The 17,057-nt window shown below is 36.4% G+C and overlaps 3 protein-coding genes across 3 annotated transcripts; 1 reads left to right on the top strand and 2 right to left on the bottom strand.

Annotated features, from left to right (window-relative positions):
• The first annotated feature begins 892 nt into the window (after positions 1-892).
• LOC141811478 (protein OXIDATIVE STRESS 3 LIKE 2-like) lies at positions 893-2,008 on the top strand. The gene is made up of 2 exons (XM_074699505.1): positions 893-1,391; positions 1,478-2,008. Exons 1-2 carry the CDS (start codon positions 1,150-1,152, stop codon positions 1,770-1,772), a joined length of 537 nt encoding a protein of 178 aa, XP_074555606.1. The 5' UTR covers positions 893-1,149; the 3' UTR covers positions 1,773-2,008.
• A 3,666-nt stretch (positions 2,009-5,674) lies between these two features.
• Positions 5,675-6,519, bottom strand: LOC141811550 (agamous-like MADS-box protein AGL61). The gene is made up of 2 exons (XM_074699572.1): positions 5,829-6,519; positions 5,675-5,737 (listed from the first exon to the last, which is right to left on the bottom strand). Exons 1-2 carry the CDS (start codon positions 6,477-6,479, stop codon positions 5,675-5,677), a joined length of 714 nt encoding a protein of 237 aa, XP_074555673.1. The 5' UTR covers positions 6,480-6,519.
• Positions 6,520-10,812: 4,293 nt separating this feature from the next.
• Positions 10,813-17,036, bottom strand: LOC141848506 (coatomer subunit beta-1-like). The gene is made up of 4 exons (XM_074736540.1): positions 14,708-17,036; positions 12,021-12,530; positions 11,368-11,453; positions 10,813-11,272 (listed from the first exon to the last, which is right to left on the bottom strand). Exons 1-4 carry the CDS (start codon positions 16,754-16,756, stop codon positions 11,065-11,067), a joined length of 2,853 nt encoding a protein of 950 aa, XP_074592641.1. The 5' UTR covers positions 16,757-17,036; the 3' UTR covers positions 10,813-11,064.
• Positions 17,037-17,057: the final 21 nt, after the last annotated feature.

Raw genomic sequence — 17,057 nt, forward strand, 5'->3', positions numbered from 1 at the left:
TTTAGTCGACTCTCAACAAGGTAGCTTTCTCGTAGGTTAGCTAACAATCTCATTTGTAGCCACAATGGTGAATTCCTAGGGCACGTCAATTGCTTCTCGACCTATAAAAGAAGTCGCAAAATCTTAGCACAAACACCCTAATGCCAAAGTCAATTCAAATCTACCTACAATTCTAAGTGACCCAAACTGAGCATCAAGGATCTAGAAGACATATATAGGTGAGAATATCCCCACAATTATCCCATCGAGGCGTGTAACTTATTTTTAGATTGGAGACCACAATTAATCGTAATTAATGTGCATCATGATAATTAACACATAGAGGTGGGATAGGCACGTCACCACCCCTTTCCCTTTCAATTCTTTTCACCCTCACAATTCACAATGTATCCAACTTCACGTGCATTGTGAAAATTTTTCCCAAAGTTTCACAAGAGTAGCTAGCGTTCGTGAAATAAAATTGAAATAATTATTTCAGAAAATGTAAAACGACTTTGTCGAACTGGTTAATTAAGAATTTTCAACACCGTTCTTTCCGAGCAAATGGTTCTATAATTTCATGGTATTTTCCTCCCCAAATCCTGTACATTTTGATTAGATACGATGCTAAATTAGTAGATTTTTCAGGGCAGTTTCGCCTAGAGACCGTGCCACCTAAACTTGGCCACGTGGCAAAGGATTGCACCAACATCGTCCTCGACGATAATTCTTTCATTAAAAACGTTTGTTTTTTTCTTTTAGATTTATTTATTAAAACCATTATTATTATCGGATTTTTAATTTGATAGGAAGTATATAATATTTTAGATAGATTTGAGTAAAGGACTGAAACTTTATGGGGTAAAGTGTAATTATGCGTATTGAATAGTATATGTACGTTTGCTGCTACTGCAGCCGCGCGCATATGCTGCCATCTACGTGTTCTTCGTCTTCTTCAAGTCTTATCCCTTTCAGTCGTCCTTCTTCTCTCCTTTCTTCCTTTTGATCTCTGCGGCACGCTATGTGAGCGGCGCGACGGAGCAGAGGCAGAGGCAGCGAGAAAACAGTCGGGGGGCGTCGATTGATGACAACAACGCCACAGCGGGGAGCCGATCGCCGGAAGAGGAGCCCTAGAAAAAGAACAGGTGCAGGAGCCGGGGGCGGCGGAGCATGTCTTCTCTGGTGCTCCCCGGCCTGGGGCTGAGCGACCACCTCGTACCCTGCTCCCGACACCGCCAAGATCAGGCGCTGGCGGCGAGGAAGAGGCCCAACTCCATCTTCTCGGAAGAGGGATCCGACACCTCCATCGGCGTCGACTCGGAGGAGGAGGAGGAGGAGGAAGAAGTGGAGAGCAAGAAAAGCGATGGGGCTCTCGGCTCCTTGGATGCCCTAGAAGACTCCCTTCCCATCAAGTACAAATTTTTTTGTCTCTCTACCCTAATTCGTCTAATTTCCGCTGGTAATACCCTAAATTTCTGGTCTTTTGATGGAATCGAAGGAGGGGCTTATCAAATTTCTACTCCGGGAAGGCCCGATGCTTCGCTAACTTAGCGGATGCGGCCAATGCGAACGTCGCCGACCTCGCGAAGCGGGAGAACCCCTTCAACAAGCGGCGCAGACTTCTCCTGCAGGCGAGAACAACTTCCTTCAGCTCGCTCATCGGCTCGCCTACTTCTCCGCCGCCGGACGACACTCCCGTCGAAGTGGAGGAGGAGGAGGAGGAAGGGGAAACCTCCCGATCATCTTATATAATTATTAATCAAAAAAGGCCAATTGATCCAGTAAAGAAGTGAATATTTTGATCGATTTGGTCTTTTTCTTCGATCTTTTCTTTTCAGAATAAAAATTTAAGGGAAATTAAAAAAAAAAATTGTGAGGGTGGATAAGGATCAGCAGAAGTGGGGATCTTATCATGTTCCTACTTCCAAACCTGTTTGGAGGATAAAGAACGAATTCTTATCTGCTCCTCCTAAACTTGTCTCCTTTTTCTGGCTTTTGAAAAGTTTGGCTTGGACTTTTCATTACATTATTTTCGACGTCCAAAGTAGGTCATAATTGTGGAGTTAAGAAAGAGATTAAGGATCTTAATATCGATGGCTGCCAAATGCTAATATTAGGCAGGTATGAACACGCAATCTATACAAAAAGAAGAGTGAAATAATTAAATTGTTTTTGTATTTCTTCATTGTTTTTAAAATTTGATTACCAACTCTTGAAAAATATATACGACAGAATTGTGAATAACAGGCCATCTTTCTTGAATGCCATTAAACCAACCAAAGGGACCTCCGGTTTAGTTATCAAATGATACCAATGCCAATATACTTCAACAATCAATGTTTCAGTGATAAATCATAGATCATGAAATGTAGTAGCAAAGAGCAAATAGTATATAGTTCATTCATCTGAGATAAAGTACTGTAAATAAATTGAATATTCGTGAAAAGTTTGATATTTCATTTGGTCAAAGTTTGTTTATATTTATTTAATATATACAAAATTACTTAAATAATGAGTTTGAATAATTCATTAAACTAAACTAATAAATTTAAGTATATACGTGTTCAGTTTATTAATATTCATGAATAATATTTCTGAATTATATTTATCAATAAAATTTTTATTAACATATTAAATAAACAAAAATAACTTTTGAAATTAATAAATAAATTTATATTATCAAACTTGATAATCAATCAAATAAATTTAAAATATAAAAATTTTAGATAATCAAATAAGTTAATTTAAATTAAAATTTTGATAATATTTAAATAAATTAAACTAAATTTAAGTTAAATTTGAACTAATTCAAGCTTAAATTAAGTCAAAATTAAATAATTATTTCAATGATTTGATTCATTTTAAGTTCGATTTGATTCGACTTTACTCGATTATCTTATATGAATATCACTAAGTTAATGATGGAAATTATCAATAAAGTAATTGTTGACACTCAATTTTTCATTGATTTTTTCCATTTATAACAAAAGTCAAATTAATATGGCACATAAAATCATCTTGGGTTTAGAAATTTCGATTCGACTGAAAATTCAGTTCTGTCTATTCAGAAGTTTTTTTTAATATTGATTATTTAAGTTATATGATCGGGTCCGTTTCTATTATGAATTCCAAAATATGATTAAATCAATTTTTATTAAATAATAAAACATTAAAAGAATATTAATGTTTTTTAAATTATTATTAAACTGATTAAATTTTATCTAAAGCTTTAATATTTTTATTTTTAAAAATAGTTAATTTGATTATATAATGTTATTAAAATTTCTTCGTTCGCTAACTTGGATTAATATTGGATTATTGCCCTAATTTTCACCAACCAAAACTAGTGTGTGTATATATATATCATGGTTATTTAGCGGCAACTCTACTTATATGATTCTTCTTATAATAAGTAATATTTTTATTAATAAATATTGCAACTCCTTTTCTTCAACAAAAAAGTAGAATCCGCTGTCCTATAGTGGCTTCAGACAGTCGATCTTACGACCATATGTAAGAAAGTAAATCAAGAAGCTGTAGTTGACTACGACGGAATAGGACATTGACTCGACAACTCCTTATTACTAGTAATAGTAGATCAATCATCTTTTTTATTTTTCATTTATTGAACAAGCTGTATATTAACTTTAAACTTCTCCGTGCAAATGTGCAAATGTAGGAGTGAGTTCTCAACAACAATAAGCAACTGGGGGTTTTCAAGCGAATTCTGGCATGAATAGTCAACCTTCATTCTTTCAAGTGCTTGCGAGCTATACCTAAGGGTGTAATCAAATCGCGTTGAACTCAGTCTGAATAGTAAGAGGCTCAAGTTTGGTTCACAAGTTTGGTTCAGTTCATTTTTCTCTAAGTTCGAACTCGGCTTGAGTTCGATTCGAACTTTAATTCTTAAATGCAAGTTCAACTCGTAATGAGATTAAATAGTTCTTGAACGGCTCGAGTTCGGTTTGTAAATAACTCGTTTAAAAATTAAACGAACTCAACTTGTTAACCTATAATATTTATAATTCATATAATATTTAATTATATATATATATATATATATATTCTTGTCGAATATATATTCACGATCTTAACGAACATGTTTGCAAACCTCTAAACGAATGAACTTGAATTATTTTTGTTTCGAATTGTGACCTGAATAACTCACGACCGGCTTGACTTCTTTATCCCCTATACATGTGTATACCTTGCAAAAATATCCCTCACACGTTTGTAATCAAGAGAAAGGCCATTGGAGACGTTTAAAAATTACCGTAACCAAACGGCCAATTTGAGGTCCAAATGCCTTTCCCAAGTCCCAATCTAAACACGACATTTACGTGAATAAACAAAGAGATATAACGCAAACAGAAAACTGCATATACAGCCTGCAACTGAATATTGATACAGCAGGATCAGACATTGATCGTACATTTACAATTTGCTTTAAGAGCAACCGTTGAACCAGGAAAACAGACATATATAAAACTAGATGTAAAGAAAATTAAATTAAACAGACATGCTGTACAAAGTATATATGTGTGCAATCAACATCAGATGCATTATTCATGGCTGAATTTCATATACCAACGGTTTTCGATTTGAGTACGTGGTGGATTAAATCTTTGAAAAGATTGACTTTTAAAAATGATATGGTAATATCATATCTAAAATAAAAAGACAACGAATAAACTAAATAAAGGAGTCGGTAGGAATTGAAAGACTCGATTGAAGGACTAATCGACTATTCTTGAAAAGATTTAGTTAGATGTTAAAAGGGATCAAGATGCACTTTGATGTTGCTTCTCCTACACTGAAATCAGAGTAGAATGGATAAATGAAACAGAGAATATAAATTATTGCTATAATTTCAAAGATGACATATTCTGATAAAATACCTTTAACTTATCTTGAAAGTTTTCTTTCAATGAGTGTATCTTTTCATCTACTTCTAACTTTTCATCAACTTCTAACTGTTCAAGTCTTTTCAGATGAAGTACCCTTCATAATTTTCAAAGATAAAAGAAAAGTCACCTCCTTCATCCTTCAATTATTCAAATACGTAATCAATAATTATATATTTTTTTATATAAATGTGTGTAACTAAGGTAATCTTAATTTAAGTTTTGTAATTGTTGTCATAATTATAATTACTGATACAATCTTTCATATTATCCCTATTGTAACTGCTATCATAAAGATGGTATGATTTCTGAATTCCCTCTTGAGATTCTGAGTTTTTTTTCATACTAGATCTAGAACATTAAAGATGGTATGATTTAATTAATCTAAGTTGTTGGAAGATGATCCGATTTTTTTTAATGTATCTAAGTTAGAAAGAGATGATCCGATTTCTTTTTGTAACGAAACTGAGTTAGAAAAAGATGATTCGATTTTTTTCTATAACAAATCTGAATTAGAAAGAGACAATCTAATTTCTAACTTTTTTTTTATATTAGATCTGAATTGAAGAGGCGATTCGACTTTTTTCTAGTTAGAATATCACATGTTATATATTTTGATCAAGTCTCAAATTTTTCTTATGCGGTAGAAATATCGACACTAACCTCCAGATCACCAACACTATCATGCTTGATTATTTTGCATGTGTAACTTCATATTACTTTTTTTCTTTTAAAAGATTGTAATCTTGACATTAATTAAGTCGATCTCCATTTGAAAATACTTGTAGCTATCATACACAGATGTCGATGATCAGAGGCGACTGAGCCGTCATGAGTAGCATATATAAACCATTCTGATCATGTCAAATATCAAATATAATTATAATCCAGCAATAATGCATATTGCAAAACAAACCTGCAATAATGCATAAAAGCAAAACAAACCTGTTCAATAACCACAATCTGCCAAATGAATCCTCCTCCAAGATATGCTCCGCCGCTGCCGCCGACACTGCCATCTTCGCTGGCCTCCGTTAGGCTCCTCATCTGAGCCTCGATCACCAGCTGGTCCACCCACCTCGCTGCGTCCCAGCGCAACCTCTCGAGCGCCGCCTGCAGCCTCTCCAGCTCCGCCATGCCCAACTCCTCCAGGCTGGACTGCATGAGCCCGGCGAAGTCACCCCTTTGCGCCCGAAGCGCGGCCTCTAGCGCCTCCTTCCTCCGCCGCTCTCCCTCCAGCCGCTCAGCGAGCTCCGCGTACTGCCAGTCGAGCTCGGGGACCAGTGAGGCGGCGGCGGTCATCGCTCGGGGGTCGTGGAACGAGGGAGGAGGAGTAAGGTGGCCGGACGGGGAGAGGAAGCGGTCGAGCACAGAGTCAACCGAGGGGTGGCCGAAGAAGAAGGGCTTGCCGGCGGGGGAGAAGACGACGACGGCAAGGTGAGCCTCGCAGAGGACGGAGAGCTCGTTGGCCTTTTTGTAAAGTCCGGCGCGGGGCTTGGAGAAGCACACTTGACGAGCCACTTCGCTTTCGATCCGCTTGATCTCAATCTTTTGCCGGCCCAAGCTTGTCTTCCTCTTCCTAATCGGCATCATCATCGTCGAATCTGAAAAGAAAAGAGATATATGAGAATTATCAGTCCAATCTCGTTAACAATCATATATACATTATTGATCGATTACAATAACAATCAATTAAGGATGAAAATTACCAATAAAGTAATTATTCTTGATTGACACTAGATTTTCCATATTTTTTTTCCATTTATAACAAAAGTCAAATTGAAATATTTTGTTTACATGTATGTACGTGCACATAAAACTATAAAGGGGTTGATCAAAATTTCAATTTAATCAAATAATCGTTCGATATTAAATTGGAGTTTGGTTACCTTCTCAAATATAGTAGTGATGCCGACTGTGTAGGACTAGTGAAGTAACGAATTATACCTTTTGCTGAAGAAGAAATTTGGTTAAATTGAAATTTTGATGATCAAAACTGGATTTCAGCTGGCTGGCTACCTTCTTTTCTACTTTTTAAATTTTTTTTTATAATTTATGTACTCGTTTACGATTCAATTAATTCTGGAGATAATTCATTCAATCCTATAAAAAAATTTTATAAATCATCAAAATAAATTAAAAAATGAAGAGTTATTAGGTATGATCAGACAGTATAAAGATCTACACTAGATTAATATCTTTTTACGTGTGCTTTCATCTATGATTGATCATCTAGACTCAATCCAAGTGCATTAAATTCCTGACTTTCCGCTGAATACCATCATGCCTTAAATCCACAACTTCATGACCTTATTCCTTGTTTAAAACTTATTTATCAAAAATTATTTTATGTGTTAATTGACATAAAATCATATATCTCGATCGAGCTAATTAAGAGTATCAAAACCACTCTTACACAACAACATTAGCTTTCTTGTAGTATATGTATGTAATTACTATCATTGTAAACTTGTTTTCAGGGAAGACTCTATTACGATGAAGTTCTCACATTCGTTGGCTTTCTTCAAGAATTCAGTGCGGTGCTGGGAGAATCTTTTGTTGACCCTAACCTCATCTTCCTCTTCTAAATATGAAAAATAAGAGAATGAGATAATAATTGTAGGATCAAATCGAAGAAAAGAAATAAATAATATTATAAATTTTATGAGCTAATAAAATTAAATTAAACTCCTTCACTCTTGATCCGCTTAATCTCGATCTTTTGTTGAATTACAAGAGTTACCGATTGAAGTTAGGTACAGAGTCGTAGCGCTTCGTCATAGTGGATCGGGGAGCACAACACGAGCAGAGTAACGAGATGAAGAAGAATGACATCAAAACCTCTGCCTCAAGTTCCTTTTATTAAGTTATTGTCGACATTGACATGGAAAGTCCTCAGTCGGTTGGAACCTCTTCAGTCGTCCGAAAGTTATTGTCATGGCTACCAATTCTATCTGATAGACAATGTGGTCTGCAGTCTTTGGTCGACTGGACACCCTCTAGTTGCCTAGAGCTTGATCAAATCTTATCTTGACCGACTTGTCCGGATCACTAGATATCTCATCACTATCGATCGCCTGGAAGTCGTTTGGTCGCCTAGAAGTTGTAATTGCCCCGCTCCTCGCTCCGGTCGCTTGGTACCTCATAACTTCATTAGTCGAGAGCTATCCCTAATCAATCGTCTAGACTTCCTTCGGAATCACCTGAAACCGTCAAAACTTATTTCCTTACATTGGTTATGCCTAATGAATATACTATTGAATTAAAAGTTACTCATATTTATCTTAACTAGATGTTCAACTGTCAACTGACTCATCATGAGTTATTAAGATTCATGTCTCAATTGACTTCACTTGGACTTGATGCACTTAGTTCCCAACTAAGATTTACTTCCTTGGCTCCCCAACTAAGACTTGTATCGTCTAGCCTTGCTAGGACTTAGCATATGTCAGATTCCCAAATATAACTTCACCCTCTATCAAGTAACCTGCATCTACACTTGACATAACTTTGTTAGATTACAACAAGACTAACTTTAACCTTAGCCATATATCAAAATTTGGGTTTGAAGTGGTGCTTCAGTACCAACAATAATGGAGTTGTTCCGGCCAACATACCGTAGATGATCAAGCCACCGACCAACGGGCTGTTGACATGCATAGCACTCGAAGATAACCACCGGATAAGACAAAGGAATTTAAAAAATATCAAAAAAAAGATTTAGAATGGCACCAAAGTGGATCTCAGTAAGTCATTCCAACGCTCAAGTTAGGATTTTACATGAGAAAAAATTTAAGGACTTAAAAAAATTAAGGTTGATATATACATACGTATACCCATGGGTATGGGCAAACCTTTATAGAATTGTGGATGCCCTATATTAAGATATGCTCTGCAATACCCATTCCAATTTAGAAAAATCCTAAAACGAGTATTTCTGTTCCGATATACTCATTCCAATTTGTGTGTGTCTTTCGAGATATCTTCCTATTTCTTGGGGAGAAATTAATAGTATTAGGGTTTTCTGATCTTGCAGGTAAATCAGTTTTGTTAGCCTGAGTTATATATGAGGCCGAGATCCGAGACTAAAATGAGGTCGGCTCCTGAGGGTCGAGTGAATGTCGACGTTAGAACCTGATGTCGAGACTCAAGATTAAAAAGAGGTCAGCGCGTTAGGCCGAGTGGATGTCGAGGTCCGAACCTAAGGCCGAGACCCAAAACTAAAAAGAGATTAGGCCTTGAGGCCGAGTGGATGTCAAGGTCGGAACCTGAGGCCGAGACCTATAATTGAAAAGAGGTCGGCGCTTGAGGGTGAGTGTATATCAAAGTTAGAACCTAAGACTAAGCCTCAAGACTAAAAGAGGTCGGCGTTTGAGGCCGAGTGGATGTCGAGGTTAGAACCTGAGGCCGAGACTCGTAACTAAGAAGAGGTCGTAGATGACCTCTGATAATGATTCAGAGTTTTTACATGACAATCTTTGATCCTTTTGACTATCTAATTTCTTTCTCTAAGGCCACGTAGTACCTACGTGGTAGCCACAGGGCAGCTCAGAGATTCCATCGTATCAGAAGTGAGCATTCAATTAAAACTGAACTAACCAAATCGAATTTGTTAAAATTGAACAAACTATTTTTTTACCAACGGAATTGATCGATATTATTAAAATCGAACAAACTGAACTAATAAAAAATTAATTAATTCGATTGATAACTGAATTCATTATTTTTTAAAAATAAAAAATATTAAGGTTTTTTAATTAAAAAGTTTTAATCAATTTAATAAAAAGAATTTTTTAAACTTTAATATTTTTATTATTTAATAAAAAATAATTTGATGAGTTATTTTTAAAATTTATAATCGAAACGGAACTGATTTATTTGAAATAATTAATATTTTTATAGAAAAAGTAAACTTTTTTTCTGAGTAGATGGAATTGAATTTTTGAATTAATTTATCAATTATTTTGATTGAACTAAAATTTTGCCCACCTCTAGGCAGCAATGTGATTAAAGGGACTATATCGAGGATTAAGACTAATGATAAAGACATTTAAACACTAACGATGAAAATTATCACGTTTCTATCACAATTGATTTTCAATCATATATATATACATATTGATTGATTGCAATAACAATTAATTATGATGAAAATTATCGATAAAGCAATTGTTCTTGATTGACACTCTATTTTTCATATTTCTTTTTCTAATTATAACAAAAGTCATATTGAAAATTCAATTCTGTCTATTGACAAGTTTAGTTTTTTTTTTAAAAAAAATATTGATTATTTAAGTTATATGGTTCCGTTTCGATTATGAATTTCAAATTTTGATTAAATCAATTTTTATTAAATAATAAAAAAATTAAAAGAATATTAATGTTTTTAAATTTATTATTAAATTTTTATTTAAAATTTTAATTTTGTTTATATAAAAAATAATTAATTCAATTTTATTAATTCAATTTTATCAAATTCAATTTGATTGGTTCAATTTTAACCAAATGTTTAACTCCAAAATCATCTTGAACAATATTCATAAATACCTTTAATAAAAATTTTATTAACATATTAAATAAATAAAAATATATTTTTTTAAAAAATAAATAAATTTATATTATCAACTTCGAATAAGTTTAAAATATACAATCAAATAAACTTGAATTGAAAATTCAATAACATCTAAATCTAAATAAATTAAATTTGAATCAAACTTAAATTTATATTAAAAAAACTAAATTAAACTTAAACAATACTTGATTTAATTTAAATTCAATTTGACTCATTAACTTATTAAACAAACTTAGCTCGGCTGTTTTTACAGCCCTAATATGAGATGGCGGGTTTTAGCCGAAATAACTATTAAGCTGGAGAGATTATGAATCTTGTGGCCAGTGGCAAGAGGCCTGTGGCTAAGTTCCAACAGAGTAATGACAAACATACGATTGCAATGTTTTATTAAATAGTCGATCTAGGGGCTTTCGATGGAACAAGCATAATACCAAATCTGTGTATACATTTTCACTACAAGCAGTGCCAAGAGAGAATGTTGCTCCTGCTGATACTACCACCGAGGAGGGACATTGTAGGGAACAGGAAAACCGCTCATAAAACCAACATAGCCACGAAAGTATTCATAGAAATGGGATCAAACATGAGAGGGCTTAGTGAACGCGCCCATTAATTACTGCTGCCCTTCTGTTTGAGGGTGATTTTATCTCCCAGACTGAGGGCAATGCCTTGCGTCTTGCTTCGGATCCTGATGTAACCACTCAGCTTCCCATCAGCCTGCTTCTCAAGGCTTATGTTGACCAAAGCATCCTCTCCAAAAACACTCTTTGCGTACAGATTTGCGGCAAGGAACCCACACTCCCCATCTAGAGCAGATCTGAAACAGATTTAAATTTTAAAAAAAAAAAGAGTAAAAGATATGTCGCGTGTAGGGAATATCAGTAACAAATGGTTCGAGTTTGAGAACATTACGGTGGTGTGAGGCACTTCATGTTGGTTGACTTGATAATGTGATTCAAAAACTCCTTTTCATCTTGTAATATTGTGTTCACTGCAACCTGTAATTTACAATAATTTGTTCAAATGCCAACACAAGCAGAAAATAAAGAACTTGGCATGCACCATTAGACAGACCTGACCGACATATTCTGGACCAAATTGTCAGATAATATACAATCACATTGCATGCATTAAACTAAAACCAAAAAGAATGTTGCAACTTCAATCTCAAAACACGAAGGTTAGGAAAAACATTTCCCTTTTGACATTACATTTTTGCATTAGGGTGGACAACATCATGAAAAAATTACCTAATCTAAATAATTTTAGCCTCTTCCCATCAATACGAGAATTGAAAACCCTTGAGGCCAAAATTTCATTGAGTAAATCACTGAAAATTTCAGTATACAACATGCAACGAGCTATGTGATATAATTTGATAGTTGCAATTGTTCTCACAAAATGAGTAACAACAAATGTGTCCCTACTCCCTAACAGTGAAATAAGATATAATCATTGAGAATATTAAATAAGAAAAAAAAATCTGTATCTTGAAAATGTCAATAAATGCATTTAAAATTATAACAGTAGATATATCATCGACTTGGAGAGACAAGAAACAATACCTTGTTTTCCCACTCAAATTCCGCCCACATATTCTTGAATGTCACATCAGCACAGGTAGCAGGAGATATGTAGTCCATGATATCAATGTGGATGTCATTGAGGACCACAACAGTTCTCTCATGCACATTTGAAGTCTCGTATACAATATTGCCAAATATTACTCCTGTTTCCGTTGAAGAAACTTTTATATTAGCTCTGATTTGCTTGCTTGACTCTGGGGCTAGAGTATAATTTTGAGGCCGGTCTACAAGCTTGAGGTCCCCCATAGTTGCTAATTCCAAACACAGGTTCTGAAGGGTTTCCTTTGTTCGATTAATCACAGTGACATCGAGGACAATATCATAATGATGAACCGTCACATAAGCCTCAGCATAGACAGGATCACTAAATCCAGTGAGTTGAAGGATTCTGTTCAACTTATTTGCATCATCTCCATCTTTCATAAATTCTCCAGTTGCACGTTTTAAGTCATCCTGAACCTCGTCTTCTAACTCAAGCTGACTCATGCCCTGTACACATCAATCAGTAGAACAGAAGACAAAGTGATGCTTCAGGCATCTCATGGTTTTAGCAACAAGTTAGAAATTAGACCATAGTAACTAATAAATGACTTCCAGTGTTCTTTTTTTGGGATAGAATAAATCTGAAATCTCCAGCAACAAAAAAACCCCCTCTAATACTACAAGTAAAGAATCAGGAGAACAAGCGACCAAAAGCAATTTACAAAGCAATAGTTTCAACAATTTTAGCAAAGGATTTACCTAAAATGACTAATTTCTCAATTAAGATATGCCAAATGTTTGGCTGTGAATGATGATCACTGGACCAGAATTTTGTGGGTTTGCATGCTTGTTATATTTGAAAATTGTATAGCTAACAGATTGTGCAGATAAACAGAAAAATGCTAACTGTTCTTATTTCTCAAATTAAGACAACTTTGACAAATATTAAGTTCTTCCAAGAAAACCAAGAAGAATTCATAAATGTAGGAAATATTGAGATCAAAACTTTTCAAATAATAATATTTTCAATTAAGTGACAAGCATTTTAGGTCCAATTCAAGATGAAAAGCTCATTCAGCATGCATCTACAATTCAATAAATTGGGAGTGACTTAAAGTTCATACTTTCTCATGTAACTGCAACGTGCAAAAATCACTTAATCAATGACCAAAAACTTTGAAGCATAAACACAAACTCATACTTTCTCATGGAACAATAAGCCAAAGTCAATTAATCAATCATGTACACTTGGACTGTCAGCATATAAGAACATATATGCTAACAAAATAATAAAAGAAATTTCAAATTTTCACATGGTCAAAGACAACTAAATGAAACAACACTAATAAGAAGTTATGATCATAATCTTTGTTAACAATAAACAACCTTTGCATGCCAACCTCCAATCTAAAGGCCATCCTAAGTGCAGCAACGAACCAGACAAGTGAAAAATAGAGTGTAATGCACATACTAAAGAGTACTTTGGATATTAGTGACAAATGAACGAAACTCAGGGATGTTCAAGTACACGGTTTAAGGAACTTATCAATCATACCAAGCCAGTGTAAACTTGTTTATTGAAATTCTTATTGAGGTCAACTGGAGACATTATTGTACCTAAAATTTAGTTAAAATAATTATCTAATAAATGAAAATTTATTATTTTTTGGTTGTTGATATTTTCAAAATACTTGTAAAATTATAGAATTTGCAAGATATGTATTATATAATGTATATTTTTGATGTATTTGAATTAAAGATTAAAAAAAAATCACAATTGAACTTTAGACAAAGTACATCTCTAATAATTTCACAGGCTTTATTCATGAACACTAAAAAGTTGAGCTCACTAGTGTTGAAGCTTGTTTGTGTAGCTTGTTTTAATATATCGAACAACATAAATAAGATGTTATCAAACCAAGTATCAAGCTTGTTCATAATCATCTTGTTCAGTAAAATGAAAAGAACTTCTATAATCTTGTCTGGTCATTGATTGTTTCTTAGGCTAATAGAAAAATTCCATAGAACTCAGTTTATTTGCAATAAATTATGGAAAAGTAACAGAGATAGATGAGAATACTAGGATGGATATGTGTATTAGTGAAAAAGGTAACATAAGAACTACTACTACTATGAGTAAGTAGGTGTAAGCTCCATCAGATGATAAGAGAAAATAGATTAAGATAAGATAGACACATGCAAAGCCAACCAATTATTTCTATGACAAGACAAGATGAATCAATTATACTTAAAGATGTTATGGGAAGAGGAGGATAATAACGATATGAATAAAAACTAGTAATACAATTAAAATTCATTTAAGAGATTTGACTAATATGAGTAAAATGGCCTTGTATATAATTCAATGGAGGGAGACGATTGATGTAGTTGATTCCAAATAGTTGAGACTAATGCTACTTGATGATATAACGAGAAGCATGGTGATCCCTTTATTATCTCTTTTGTTTTCTTTGAATATTTGAACAAGAATAACAAGAGAGAAATTCAATTCAAATAAATGAAAATTTAAACACTTCCTTGATTCATGGGCTTAGTTTAAGCTTAAAATTTTACAAGTTTATAAGAAATCTTGAATATGGAATGTAAACAAATGAAGAAATATATATGATCATTAGTTGTGAATCGAGCAAATTAATCAAGACAAATATAGTTGAAGTGATTACCTTGCGACTCTTCAAATGATAGAAATCAATAAGATCATCAGGCTGGGCATAGGAAATTTGGGCCTTAGCTTTAATCTCCTCAATTTCTCGAAATTGCTTCTCTGCAAGCATTGCTGCAAAACTCTGGCGACATGACTGCAACCATATTTTTCTCACATCGTCACCAGTGTTGCAGAGCAATCTTATGCACAACACAATCCTGTCATAAGAATCATTATCAATTGGGTGTGGAAGAAATGATGATTTTCCCAACTGCAACATAGAAGTCATGATTAGCAATGCATCGGTGCATGCTCTATTTGCTTCAGTCTTTGATGGTTGGACCTCCTCCAATCTCAATACCAGCTTCGTCAACGTAGAAGCAATAACTGCTCCTACAAAGAAGTCGCCAGACAAGATCAACGCCCTAAGATTTCCAGGCGAAGCCAAAGATCCTGGAAGAGCTGTTGGAGCAGAGAAAGCAGTTTCAGAGGCAGCACTTTGTGTTGCATATGTGCCATCTGCAAGCACCACAGGCCGCTTAGAAGAGACAGTAACAGAAGAAACCTGCTGCAGTTTCTTTGAAGCATCAGCTGTCTCCCCTTCCTCAGTGGCAGTGTAGAAGGGAATGTCTCCAAGGCACTGCTTAATTGTCACAATTCCACTCTCCACCTCCGAAAGTGAAAGGCAGTACTCACCAATGATCCAAAGGGCACACGAGCAGACCCTTGCAGCACGAATCTGATAAAACGTGTCAAGCAACCTAGTGATTACTGAAACCCTGAGCTTAGGGTTTGTCTCAATTATTTCTCTCACAAAGAGGACCACATCGATAGCAGAAGCCACATTAGAATCACCAAGGAAATCCATCAACAAATGAACGACTGTACTAGCAACCTGAGGGAACTTGATTGCGCACGAATGGATGGCCTGCACTAGCATCTGTCGGTACTCCCCATTCTTCTCGAGTTCAGTGCTCTGAGTCTTGACAACCTCTTTCTTGAGCGTGAGAACCACCTCGTCGATGTTCCTTGAGGTGATCAGTTCGAGAGCAATGTCCAAAGTCTTGCGCTTGATGTCAAGATTTGGACTCGACAGTGCACGGAGCACATCCATGATCATCTCCACCATGATTTCCCTGTGTGACGTCTTGAGCTCGTTGAGACGCTCAAGCACAATGAGTTTCACATTGTTGTCACTCTGCGATTGGAGAAGCTGGCAGTAGGTATTGGCAGCAGCACGGATAGCTGTGGGGGCCGATGACAAGGACACAAGGGTGCAGGCACACTCGTAGACTACTGCTTCAGAGGGGCAACTGAGGAGGGAGATGATGATCTTAATGTACTTACCCTTCTCTCCTGAGTTAGAACGGCAGACCTTGCGGATGAGATCCAGCGCAGCCATCTGGAGGAGGTCACCCCAGTTGGCCACGTGGTCAGCTTGGGACAAGAGGTAAGCAACCGCTCGAGGCTGGGCACACGAGGCAAGCATAAGGAAAGCATTTCGTCGGGCAGAGAGGTCCTGCTCGGACGACAGGACCTTCTCGACCAGCTCAGGTGCATCGGGGAGCAGCTGCTCCCCAGTCGGTAGGCGGTAGATGGCAGCGATGGCTAGGAGCGCATGGCGGCGGATGAAGGAGTGGCGATGCTCGAGGTTGGTAAGGACAGAGGGGACGAGCGGCTCCAGGATCTCAGGCTCAGACAGGCGGCAGAGGAAACGGAGCGTGACGCCGCGGATGTACTCGTTCGGGTGCTGCAGGTTGTTGCGAAGATTCTGACAGATGAGGATCATCTCCGGAAGCACGCGGCCACGGGCGTCCGTCTTGTCGATAATCTCCAAGTAGAGGAGCAACAGTTTCTGCACGGTGTGGTCCTCGGAGGGTAGGACATAGCGGACGATGGTGATGAATAGCTGGGGAAGGGATTCACCGTTGAGCAGTAGCATGATAGCCTTCTTGAGGGCGTCGATCTTGGCCTCCACGTCGTTGCCCTCGAGAGCCTCCTTGATCTCGTTCGCCATAGCCGGAGATCCCTTGTCGAAGTGGATCAGCATCGAACACGACTTCTCCATCTTCGCACCGACGCCTACTTCGACAGGCAATCCCTCAAAAACCCTAGATCTGTGTTCGAACAAGGGGGTCGGAACGGAGGACAACGGAACCAGGCAGTAAAATAGCGAGATCCGGCGATCGTACGGCTTGTGCACGAAATTGCTAGTGGCCTCCGGTGGAGATCTGAATCGCCGGAGATGGAACGAAGGTCGAAGGGAGCGAGAAGCGAAGCGGAAGACGTGGGATGGATCTAACGCTAGCCACTCCGTTTATTATCTACCCAACAAGGTATATGCTCTGGGCTGGATCATCATTTGGGCT

The sequence above is a fragment of the Curcuma longa genome, chromosome 17, assembly GCF_044706935.1.
Source record: "Curcuma longa cultivar G26 ecotype Majalengka, Jawa Barat chromosome 17, ITB_CL_G26_1.1, whole genome shotgun sequence".
Classification (NCBI taxonomy): domain Eukaryota; kingdom Viridiplantae; phylum Streptophyta; class Magnoliopsida; order Zingiberales; family Zingiberaceae; genus Curcuma; species Curcuma longa.

What these genes read in the sequence shown, in the direction of transcription:
- LOC141811478 (XM_074699505.1), top strand. Translation starts at nt 1,150, where the DNA reads ATGTCTTCTCTGGTGCTCCCCGGCCTGGGGCTGAGCGACCACCTCGTA. An exon ending in GAAGACTCCCTTCCCATCAA is followed by an intron (nt 1,392 to 1,477) that starts GTACAAATTTTT and finishes ATGGAATCGAAG; the next exon opens with GAGGGGCTTATCAAATTTCT.
- LOC141811550 (XM_074699572.1), bottom strand. Translation starts at nt 6,479, where the DNA reads ATGATGATGCCGATTAGGAAGAGGAAGACAAGCTTGGGCCGGCAAAAG. An exon ending in AGATTGTGGTTATTGAACAG is followed by an intron (nt 5,738 to 5,828) that starts GTTTGTTTTGCT and finishes TGACATGATCAG; the next exon opens with AATGGTTTATATATGCTACT.
- LOC141848506 (XM_074736540.1), bottom strand. Translation starts at nt 16,756, where the DNA reads ATGGAGAAGTCGTGTTCGATGCTGATCCACTTCGACAAGGGATCTCCG. An exon ending in ATCATTTGAAGAGTCGCAAG is followed by an intron (nt 12,531 to 14,707) that starts GTAATCACTTCA and finishes TGATGTGTACAG; the next exon opens with GGCATGAGTCAGCTTGAGTT. An exon ending in AATTTGAGTGGGAAAACAAG is followed by an intron (nt 11,454 to 12,020) that starts GTATTGTTTCTT and finishes TGTAAATTACAG; the next exon opens with GTTGCAGTGAACACAATATT.